This window comes from Salvelinus fontinalis, chromosome 15, assembly GCF_029448725.1.
Source record: "Salvelinus fontinalis isolate EN_2023a chromosome 15, ASM2944872v1, whole genome shotgun sequence".
Classification (NCBI taxonomy): Eukaryota; Metazoa; Chordata; class Actinopteri; order Salmoniformes; family Salmonidae; genus Salvelinus; species Salvelinus fontinalis.
In genome coordinates this window covers 2,081,979-2,095,010 of record NC_074679.1, presented here as the reverse complement: position 1 = coordinate 2,095,010, position 13,032 = coordinate 2,081,979, and the positions used below count along the sequence as shown (strand labels likewise).

Genomic DNA, 13,032 nt, shown 5'->3' with positions numbered 1-13,032 from the left:
CCCCCCCCCCCCCCCCCCCCCACTGAAAAACCAGTGCCGCGAAATTCAAAAAAAATATTTTTTTAAAATATTTAACTTTCACACATTAAAGTCCAATACAGCTAATGAAAGACACAGATCTTATGAATCCAGTCAACATTTCCGATTTTTAAAATGTTTTACAGGGAAGACACAATATGTAAAGATGTACATCTATTACCTAAAAACACATTAGCATAATCCACCATCTTTTATTTGTCCACCAACACCAGTAGCCATCACCAATTCGGCTAAACTAAGATATTTATAGCCCCTAACCAACAAAAAAACTCATTAGATGACAGTCTGATAACATATTTATGGTATGGGATAGGTTTTGTTAGAAAAAAGTGCATATTTCAGGTATATGGCATAGTTTACAATTGCACCCACCATCACAAATGGACTAGAATAATTACAATGAGCAACGTGTTTACCTAACTACTAATCATCAAACATTTCGTAAAAATACACAGCATACACGAATCGAAAGACACAGATCCTGTGAATACAGACAATATTTCAGATTTTCTAAGTGTCTTACAGCGAAAACACAATAAATCGTTATATTAGCTTAGCACATAGCAATTAGCAGCCCAGCATTGATTCTAGCCAAAGTGAGCGATAAAAGTCAACATCGCCAAAAGATATTAATTTTTTCACTAACCTTCTCAGAATTCTTCCGATGACACTCCTGTAACATCACATTACAACATGCATATACAGTTTGATCGAAAATGTTTATATTTAGCCACCAAAATCATGGTTAGACAATGTGAAATGTAGACAAGCTGGTAAAGAAAACGTCCTTGCGCCACTTAGACAGTGATCTACTCTTATACATAAATACTCATAAACGTGACTAAAAAATATAGGGTGGACAGGGATTGATAGACAATTTAATTCTTAATACAATTGCGTTATTACATTTTTTAATTTATCCTTACTTTTCAATACAGTTTGCGCCAAGCGAAGCTACGTCAAAAAACATGGCGTCCTAAGCCACTAAAATGTTTCGACAGAAACACGATTTATCATAATAAAAATGTCCTACCTTGAGCTGTTCTTCCATCAGTATCTTGGGCAAAGGATCCTTTCTTGGGAGAAATCGTCTTTTGGTGGAAAGCTGTCCTCTTGCCATGTGGAAATGTCAACTACGTTCGGGATGAACTGAAAAGCGTGCCCAACTTTTCACATCGTTGCAAAAATAAATGTCCCAAAATCGCACTAAACGGATATAAATTGCTATAAAACGCTTTAAATTAACTACTTTGTGATGTTTGTAACTCCTATAACGAGTGAAAAGATGACCGGAGAAATATAACAGGCTAAACTAACGCTTGGAACAGGAGAGGGTCGGTGTCTTCCACGCGCGTTACGCAGCAAGAAAAGACTTGCTAGCTAAAGGTTTTTTTCATTTGTAGGGCCTGTGAACGAGCAATCGAGCCCGTTGGAATCGTCATCACGTAAAGGCATCCAGGGGAAGACGTAAGAAGTGTCCGTATAGTCATAGCAACGACAGAGCCCTTTTAAATGACTTCAGAAAAGTGGCCAACGTTTCTCAAATCTGACTCCATGTCAGGGAAATTGCTGTAGAATGGGCTCTGTTCCACTTAGAGACAAAATTTCAACTCCTATAGAAACTATAGACTGTTTTCTATCCAATAATAATAATAATATGCATATTGTACGATCAAGGATTTTGTGGGAAGCCGTTTAAAAAATTAGCCACATTAGCATAAATAGTCTAAACAGCGCCCCCATCCCCAACAGGTTAAGGTAGCATTACAATGGAATGGGGAGTACGTCTGAGGGATCCATACGTACATTAAGGTAGCATTACAATGGAATGGGGAGTACGTCTGAGGGATCCATACGTACATTAAGGTAGCATTACAATGGAATGGGGAGTACGTCTGAGGGATCCATACGTACCATGCAGGTAGCATTACAATGGAATGGGGAGTACGTCTGAGGGATCCATACGTACATTAAGGTAGCATTACAATGGAATGGGGAGTACGTCTGAGGGATCCATACGTACATTAAGGTAGCATTACAATGGAATGGGGAGTACGTCTGAGGGATCCATACGTACATTAAGGTAGCATTACAATGGAATGGGGAGTACGTCTGAGGGATCCATACGTACATTAAGGTAGCATTACAATGGAATGGGGAGTACGTCTGAGGGATCCATACGTACATTAAGGTAGCATTACAATGGAATGGGGAGTACGTCTGAGGGATCCATACGTACATGCAGGTAGCATTACAATGGAATGGGGAGTACGTCTGAGGGATCCATACGTACATTAAGGTAGCATTACAATGGAATGGGGAGTACGTCTGAGGGATCCATACGTACATTAAGGTAGCATTACAATGGAATGGGGAGTACGTCTGAGGGATCCATACGTACATTAAGGTAGCATTACAATGGAATGGGGAGTACGTCTGAGGGATCCATACGTACATTAAGGTAGCATTACAATGGAATGGGGAGTACGTCTGAGGGATCCATACGTACATTAAGGTAGCATTACAATGGAATGGGGAGTACGTCTGAGGGATCCATACGTACATTAAGGTAGCATTACAATGGAATGGGGAGTACGTCTGAGGGATCCATACGTACATTAAGGTAGCATTACAATGGAATGGGGAGTACGTCTGAGGGATCCATACGTACATTAAGGTAGCATTACAATGGAATGGGGAGTACGTCTGAGGGATCCATACGTACATTAAGGTAGCATTACAATGGAATGGGGAGTACGTCTGAGGGATCCATACGTACATTAAGGTAGCATTACAATGGAATGGGGAGTACGTCTGAGGGATCCATACGTACATGCAGGTAGCATTACAATGGAATGGGGAGTACGTCTGAGGGATCCATACGTACATTAAGGTAGCATTACAATGGAATGGGGAGTACGTCTGAGGGATCCATACGTACATTAAGGTAGCATTACAATGGAATGGGGAGTACGTCTGAGGGATCCATACGTACATGCAGGTAGCATTACAATGGAATGGGGAGTACGTCTGAGGGATCCATACGTACATTCAGGTAGCATTACAATGGAATGGGGAGTACGTCTGAGGGATCCATACGTACATTAAGGTAGCATTACAATGGAATGGGGAGTACGTCTGAGGGATCCATACGTACATTAAGGTAGCATTACAATGGAATGGGGAGTACGTCTGAGGGATCCATACGTACATTAAGGTAGCATTACAATGGAATGGGGAGTACGTCTGAGGGATCCATACGTACATTAAGGTAGCATTACAATGGAATGGGGAGTACGTCTGAGGGATCCATACGTACATTAAGGTAGCATTACAATGGAATGGGGAGTACGTCTGAGGGATCCATACGTACATTAAGGTAGCATTACAATGGAATGGGGAGTACGTCTGAGGGATCCATACGTACATTAAGGTAGCATTACAATGGAATGGGGAGTACGTCTGAGGGATCCATACGTACATTAAGGTAGCATTACAATGGAATGGGGAGTACGTCTGAGGGATCCATACGTACATTAAGGTAGCATTACAATGGAATGGGGAGTACGTCTGAGGGATCCATACGTACATTAAGGTAGCATTACAATGGAATGGGGAGTACGTCTGAGGGATCCATACGTACATTAAGGTAGCATTACAATGGAATGGGGAGTACGTCTGAGGGATCCATACGTACATTAAGGTAGCATTACAATGGAATGGGGAGTACGTCTGAGGGATCCATACGTACATTAAGGTAGCATTACAATGGAATGGGGAGTACGTCTGAGGGATCCATACGTACATTAAGGTAGCATTACAATGGAATGGGGAGTACGTCTGAGGGATCCATACGTACATTAAGGTAGCATTACAATGGAATGGGGAGTACGTCTGAGGGATCCATACGTACATTAAGGTAGCATTACAATGGAATGGGGAGTACGTCTGAGGGATCCATACGTACATTAAGGTAGCATTACAATGGAATGGGGAGTACGTCTGAGGGATCCATACGTACATTAAGGTAGCATTACAATGGAATGGGGAGTACGTCTGAGGGATCCATACGTACATGCAGGTAGCATTACAATGGAATGGGGAGTACGTCTGAGGGATCCATACGTACATTAAGGTAGCATTACAATGGAATGGGGAGTACGTCTGAGGGATCCATACGTACATTAAGGTAGCATTACAATGGAATGGGGAGTACGTCTGAGGGATCCATACGTACATGCAGGTAGCATTACAATGGAATGGGGAGTACGTCTGAGGGATCCATACGTACATGCAGGTAGCATTACAATGGAATGGGGAGTACGTCTGAGGGATCCATACGTACATTAAGGTAGCATTACAATGGAATGGGGAGTACGTCTGAGGGATCCATACGTACATTAAGGTAGCATTACAATGGAATGGGGAGTACGTCTGAGGGATCCATACGTACATGCAGGTAGCATTACAATGGAATGGGGAGTACGTCTGAGGGATCCATACGTACATTAAGGTAGCATTACAATGGAATGGGGAGTACGTCTGAGGGATCCATACGTACATGCAGGTAGCATTACAATGGAATGGGGAGTACGTCTGAGGGATCCATACGTACATTAAGGTAGCATTACAATGGAATGGGGAGTACGTCTGAGGGATCCATACGTACATTAAGGTAGCATTACAATGGAATGGGGAGTACGTCTGAGGGATCCATACGTACATTAAGGTAGCATTACAATGGAATGGGGAGTACGTCTGAGGGATCCATACGTACATTAAGGTAGCATTACAATGGAATGGGGAGTACGTCTGAGGGATCCATACGTACATTAAGGTAGCATTACAATGGAATGGGGAGTACGTCTGAGGGATCCATACGTACATGCAGGTAGCATTACAATGGAATGGGGAGTACGTCTGAGGGATCCATACGTACATGCAGGTAGCATTACAATGGAATGGGGAGTACGTCTGAGGGATCCATACGTACATTAAGGTAGCATTACAATGGAATGGGGAGTACGTCTGAGGGATCCATACGTACATTAAGGTAGCATTACAATGGAATGGGGAGTACGTCTGAGGGATCCATACGTACATGCAGGTAGCATTACAATGGAATGGGGAGTACGTCTGAGGGATCCATACGTACATTAAGGTAGCATTACAATGGAATGGGGAGTACGTCTGAGGGATCCATACGTACATGTAGGTAGCATTACAATGGAATGGGGAGTACGTCTGAGGGATCCATACGTACATTAAGGTAGCATTACAATGGAATGGGGAGTACGTCTGAGGGATCCATACGTACATTAAGGTAGCATTACAATGGAATGGGGAGTACGTCTGAGGGATCCATACGTACATTAAGGTAGCATTACAATGGAATGGGGAGTACGTCTGAGGGATCCATACGTACATGCAGGTAGCATTACAATGGAATGGGGAGTACGTCTGAGGGATCCATACGTACATGCAGGTAGCATTACAATGGAATGGGGAGTACGTCTGAGGGATCCATACGTACATTAAGGTAGCATTACAATGGAATGGGGAGTACGTCTGAGGGATCCATACGTACATTAAGGTAGCATTACAATGGAATGGGGAGTACGTCTGAGGGATCCATACGTACCATGCAGGTAGCATTACAATGGAATGGGGAGTACGTCTGAGGGATCCATACGTACATTAAGGTAGCATTACAATGGAATGGGGAGTACGTCTGAGGGATCCATACGTACCATGTAGGTAGCATTACAACGGAATGGGGAGTACGTCTGAGGGATCCATACGTACATTAAGGTAGCATTACAATGGAATGGGGAGTACGTCTGAGGGATCCATACGTACATTAAGGTAGCATTACAATGGAATGGGGAGTACGTCTGAGGGATCCATACGTACATTAAGGTAGCATTACAATGGAATGGGGAGTACGTCTGAGGGATCCATACGTACATGCAGGTAGCATTACAATGGAATGGGGAGTACGTCTGAGGGATCCATACGTACCATGCAGGTAGCATTACAATGGAATGGGGAGTACGTCTGAGGGATCCATACGTACATTAAGGTAGCATTACAATGGAATGGGGAGTACGTCTGAGGGATCCATACGTACCATGCAGGTAGCATTACAATGGAATGGGGAGTACGTCTGAGGGATCCATACGTACATTAAGGTAGCATTACAATGGAATGGGGAGTACGTCTGAGGGATCCATACGTACCATGCAGGTAGCATTACAATGGAATGGGGAGTACGTCTGAGGGATCCATACGTACATTAAGGTAGCATTACAATGGAATGGGGAGTACGTCTGAGGGATCCATACGTACATTAAGGTAGCATTACAATGGAATGGGGAGTACGTCTGAGGGATCCATACGTACATTAAGGTAGCATTACAATGGAATGGGGAGTACGTCTGAGGGATCCATACGTACATTAAGGTAGCATTACAATGGAATGGGGAGTACGTCTGAGGGATCCATACGTACATTAAGGTAGCATTACAATGGAATGGGGAGTACGTCTGAGGGATCCATACGTACATTAAGGTAGCATTACAATGGAATGGGCAGTACGTCTGAGGGATCCATACGTACATTAAGGTAGCATTACAATGGAATGGGCAGTACGTCTGAGGGATCCATACGTACATGCAGGTAGCATTTGAGCAGCGTGGTGTCTATGATCTGCAGGAGTTTCTTCCTGCTCTTGATGGTGGGGGTTCCTTCCATGAGGGGAGACGGCGTGGACGGGTCCGAGTCGTTCAGCTGCTTCACCAGGTGACTGCGTTTCTGGAACAGACACATTCCATTGTACGAGACAGGATGGTCACTTAGTTACACTTAGTTAGTTACACACTCACTTAGTTACACACTCACTTAGTTACACACTCACTTAGTTACACACTCACTTAGTTACACACTCACTTAGTTACACACTCACTTAGTTACACTTATCACAGATTTTCAGAGTCGTGGGTTCCATAGAATCAAAAACATACACGCGGCACCTGACGGGGGCAATACACAGGTCACCTGACGGGGGCAATACACGGGTCACCTGACGGGGACAATACACAGGTCACCTGACGGGGGCAATACACGGGTCACCTGACGGGGGCAATACACGGGTCACCTGACGGGGGCAATACACGCGTCCCCTGACGGGGGCAATACACGCGTCACCTGACGGGGACAATACACGCGTCACCTGACGGGGGCAATACACAGGTCACCTGACGGGGGCAATACACGCGTCCCCTGACGGGGGCAATACACGCGTCACCTGACGGGGGCAATACACGCGTCACCTGACGGGGACAATACACGCGTCACCTGACGGGGGCAATACACGCGTCACCTGACGGGGGCAATACACGCGTCACCTGACGGGGGCAATACACGGGTCACCTGACGGGGGCAATACACGCGTCACCTGACGGGGGCAATACACGCGTCACCTGACGGGGGCAATACACGCGTCACCTGACGGGGGCAATACACGGGTCACCTGACGGGGACAATACACGCGTCACCTGACGGGGGCAATACACGCGTCACCTGACGGGGGCAATACACGCGTCACCTGACGGGGACAATACACGGGTCCCCTGACGGGGACAATACACGCGTCACCTGACGGGGGCAATACACGCGTCACCTGACGGGGGCAATACACGCGTCACCTGACGGGGGCAATACACGGGTCCCCTGACGGGGGCAATACACGCGTCACCTGACGGGGGCAATACACGGGTCACCTGACGGGGACAATACACGCGTCACCTGACGGGGGCAATACACGCGTCACCTGACGGGGGCAATACACGGGTCACCTGACGGGGGCAATACACGCGTCACCTGACGGGGGCAATACACGCGTCACCTGACGGGGGCAATACACGGGTCCCCTGACGGGGACAATACACGCGTCCCCTGACGGGGGCAATACACGGGTCACCTGACGGGGACAATACACGCGTCACCTGACGGGGGCAATACACAGGTCACCTGACGGGGGCAATACACGCGTCCCCTGACGGGGGCAATACACGCGTCACCTGACGGGGGCAATACACGCGTCACCTGACGGGGGCAATACACGGGTCACCTGACGGGGGCAATACACGGGTCACCTGACGGGGACAATACACGCGTCACCTGACGGGGGCAATACACGCGTCACCTGACGGGGGCAATACACGCGTCACCTGACGGGGGCAATACACGGGTCACCTGACGGGGAAAATACACGCGTCACCTGACGGGGGCAATACACGCGTCACCTGACGGGGGCAATACACGCGTCACCTGACGGGGGCAATACACGGGTCACCTGACGGGGGCAATACACGCGTCACCTGACGGGGGCAATACACGCGTCACCTGACGGGGGCAATACACGCGTCACCTGACGGGGACAATACACGGGTCCCCTGACGGGGACAATACACGCGTCACCTGACGGGGGCAATACACGCGTCACCTGACGGGGGCAATACACGCGTCACCTGACGGGGGCAATACACGGGTCCCCTGACGGGGGCAATACACGCGTCACCTGACGGGGGCAATACACGCGTCACCTGACGGGGGCAATACACGCGTCACCTGACGGGGGCAATACACGGGTCACCTGACGGGGGCAATACACGGGTCACCTGACGGGGGCAATACACGGGTCCCCTGACGGGGGCAATACACGGGTCACCTGACGGGGACAATACACGGGTCACCTGACGGGGGCAATACACGGGTCACCTGACGGGGGCAATACACGGGTCACCTGACGGGGGCAATACACGGGTCACCTGACGGGGACAATACACGCGTCACCTGACGGGGGCAATACACGCGTCACCTGACGGGGGCAATACACGCGTCACCTGACGGGGGCAATACACGCGTCACCTGACGGGGACAATACACGGGTCCCCTGACGGGGACAATACACGCGTCACCTGACGGGGGCAATACACGCGTCACCTGACGGGGGCAATACACGCGTCACCTGACGGGGGCAATACACGGGTCCCCTGACGGGGACAATACACGCGTCACCTGACGGGGGCAATACACGCGTCACCTGACGGGGGCAATACACGCGTCACCTGACGGGGGCAATACACGCGTCACCTGACGGGGGCAATACACGCGTCACCTGACGGGGGCAATACACGCGTCACCTGACGGGGGCAATACACGCGTCACCTGACGGGGGCAATACACGCGTCACCTGACGGGGGCAATACACGGGTCACCTGACGGGGGCAATACACGGGTCCCCTGACGGGGGCAATACACGGGTCACCTGACGGGGACAATACACGGGTCACCTGACGGGGGCAATACACGGGTCACCTGACGGGGGCAATGCACGGGTCACCTGACGGGGGCAATACACGGGTCACCTGACGGGGACAATACACGGGTCACCTGACGGGGACAATACACGGGTCACCTGACGGGGACAATACACGGGTCACCTGACGGGGACAATACACGGGTCACCTGACGGGGACAATACACGGGTCACCTGACGGGGACAATACACACGTCACCTGACGGGGACAATACACACGTCACCTGGCGGGGACAATACACGCGTCACCTGGCGGGGACAATACACGCGTCACCTGACGGGGACAATACACGCGTCACCTGACGGGGGCAATACACGCGTCACCTGACGGGGGCAATACACGGGTCCCCTGACGGGGGCAATACACGGGTCCCCTGATGGGGGCAATACACGGGTCACCTGACGGGGACAATACACGGGTCACCTGACGGGGACAATACACGGGTCACCTGACGGGGGCAATACACGGGTCACCTGACGGGGGCAATACACGGGTCACCTGACGGGGACAATACACGAGTCACCTGACGGGGACAATACACGGGTCACCTGACGGGGACAATACACGGGTCACCTGACGGGGACAATACACGGGTCACCTGACGGGGACAATACACGGGTCACCTGACGGGGACAATACACAGGTCACCTGACGGGGACAATACACACGTCACCTGACGGGGACAATACACACGTCACCTGACGGGGGCAATACACAGGTCACCTGACGGGGACAATACACAGGTCACCTGACGGGGACAATACACAGGTCACCTGACGGGGACAATACACAGGTCACCTGACGGGGACAATACACAGGTCACCTGACGGGGACAATACACAGGTCACCTGACGGGGACAATACACAGGTCACCTGACGGGGACAATACACAGGTCACCTGACGGGGACAATACACAGGTCACCTGACGGGGACAATACACAGGTCACCTGACGGGGACAATACACAGGTCACCTGACGGGGACAATACACAGGTCACCTGACGGGGACAATACATGCATATGGACCATTAGGAGTGAGTCCTACACGCTGGTCTACACCCCCCCCACCCACCCACCTGTGTCAGGTAGTCTATGAGTGCTAGGTGAGCCTTCTCCAGCTCTGCTCCAGACAGACTGGGCAGAGGGTTGGGGTAGTGCAGCTGTTTACGGTAGTCAGCGGGGAGCAGGTCAGGATACAGACCAATCACATGGGTGGGATCTGTTGGAAGAAGGTACAGCGTCACCCTCTGTAAACTGCTAATGACCAGAGGCTTTATATAGTACAACGTTCACTGTAATGGTATTACACACACAGTACTGCTGTATACAACATAACGTAGGGAAAAGGGTGTCCTAGGGACCCTGGTCTAAAGTAGTGCACTACAAAGAGAATAGGGTGTCGTTAGAGACCTGTTCAGGTAGTTAACGGACAGACCTGTTCAGGTAGTTAACGGACAGACCTGTTCAGGTAGTTAACGGACAGACCTGTTCAGGTAGTTAATAGACAGACCTGTTCAGGTAGTTAACGGACAGACCTGATCAGGTAGTTAATAGACAGACCTGTTCAGGTAGTTAATAGACAGACCTGTTCAGGTAGTTAATAGACAGACCTGTTCAGGTAGTTAACGGACAGACCTGTTCAGGTAGTTAATAGACAGACCTGATCAGGTAGTTAACGGACAGACGTAGTTAACGGACAGACCTGTTCAGGTAGTTAATAGACAGACCTGATCAGGTAGTTAATAGACAGACCTGTTCAGGTAGTTAATAGACAGACCTGTTCAGGTAGTTAACGGACAGACCTGATCAGGTAGTTAACGGACAGACCTGATCAGGTAGTTAACGGACAGACCTGATCAGGTAGTTAACGGACAGACCTGATCAGGTAGTTAACGGACAGACCTGATCAGGTAGTTAATAGACAGACCTGATCAGGTAGTTAACGGACAGACCTGATCAGGTAGTTAACGGACAGACCTGATCAGGTAGTTAACGGACAGACCTGATCAGGTAGTTAACGGACAGACCTGATCAGGTAGTTAACGGACAGACCTGATCAGGTAGTTAACGGACAGACCTGATCAGGTAGTTAACGGACAGACGTAGTTAACGGACAGACCTGTTCAGGTAGTTAACGGACAGACCTGATCAGGTAGTTAACGGACAGACCTGTTCAGGTAGTTAACGGACAGACCTGATCAGGTAGTTAACAGACAGACCTGATCAGGTAGTTAATAGACAGACCTGTTCAGGTAGTTAACGGACAGACCTGATCAGGTAGTTAACGGACAGACCTGATCAGGTAGTTAACGGACAGACCTGATCAGGTAGTTAACGGACAGACCTGATCAGGTAGTTAACGGACAGACCTGATCAGGTAGTTAACGGACAGACCTGATCAGGTAGTTAACGGACAGACCTGATCAGGTAGTTAACGGACAGACCTGATCAGGTAGTTAACGGACAGACCTGATCAGGTAGTTAACGGACAGCCAGAAGCTCACCTGTGCCGAGCTTAGCGAACACCTGCATGGAGTCATCGAACCTCTTCTGACAGAACAGATTGAAGGCATAGAGATTCTGGATGTGGTGAATCTGCTGTCTCTTGTCTCCTTCCACATCATCCTTCATCTTCTGGGGGAGTGGGGGGTGGAGGAGGGGAAAGATGGAGAGATGGGGAGGGGAGAAGAATAAGAGGGATAGAGGAGGGGAAAGAGGGATGGAGAGAGAGGAGAGGGGAGAGGGATGGAGAGATGGGGAGGGGAGAGGGATGGAGAGATGGGGAGGGGAGAAGAATAAGAGGGATAGAGGAGGGGAAAGAGGGATGGAGAGAGAGGAGAGGGGAGAGGGATGGAGAGATGGGGAGGAGAGAGGGATGGAGAGATGGGGAGGGGAGAGGGATGGAGAGAGAGGAGAGGGATGTAGTGAGTCACACCATGACAGGTCAGTATCATATATCTGTCCCACTGCTAACCCTCTGGCCTATATCATATCTCTGTCCCACCGCTAACTATTGTTCAATGAACCATAAATAATTAATGAACATGCACCTGTGGAACGGTCGTTAAGACACTAACAGCTTACAGACGGTAGGCAATTAAGGTCACAGTTATGAAAACTTAGCACACTAAAGGGGCCTTTCTACTGACTCTGAAAAACACCAAAAGAAAGATGCCCAGGGTCTCTGCTCATCTGCGTGAACGTGCCTTAGGCATGCTGCAAGGAGGCATGAGGACTGCAGATGTGGCCAGGGCAATAAATTGCAATGTCCGTACTGTGAGACACCTAAGACAGCGACACAGGGAGACAGGACGGACAGCTGATCGTCCTCACAGTGGCAGACCACGTGTAACAACACCTGCACAGGATTGGTACATCGGAACATCACATCTGCGGGACAGGTACAGGATGGCAACAACAACTGCCCGAGTTACACCAGGAATGCACAATCCCTCCGTCAGTGCTCAGACTGTCCTCAATAGGCTGAGTGTAACGCTCGTCGTTAGGTGGAAGAGAGGAGGACCAAAGCGCAGCGTGGTATGTTTCCATATTTATTGGAAACGCTTAACAACACGAACAAAAACAATAAAACAGAAAATGAAACTAACGA

At 49.3% G+C, this 13,032-nt stretch overlaps 1 protein-coding gene across 1 annotated transcript in view; it reads right to left on the bottom strand.

Moving 5' to 3' along the window:
- The window catches only part of LOC129811259 (vam6/Vps39-like protein), a 186,789-nt gene that overhangs the window by 134,156 nt on the left and 39,601 nt on the right, over positions 1-13,032 (bottom strand). The window contains exons 11-13 of the mRNA XM_055862425.1: positions 11,927-12,056; positions 10,499-10,641; positions 6,712-6,852 (exon numbers count right to left, since the gene is read on the bottom strand). Of these exons, the coding sequence (XP_055718400.1) occupies positions 6,712-6,852; positions 10,499-10,641; positions 11,927-12,056 (414 nt within the window). The remainder of the gene's footprint in view (positions 1-6,711; positions 6,853-10,498; positions 10,642-11,926; positions 12,057-13,032) is intronic.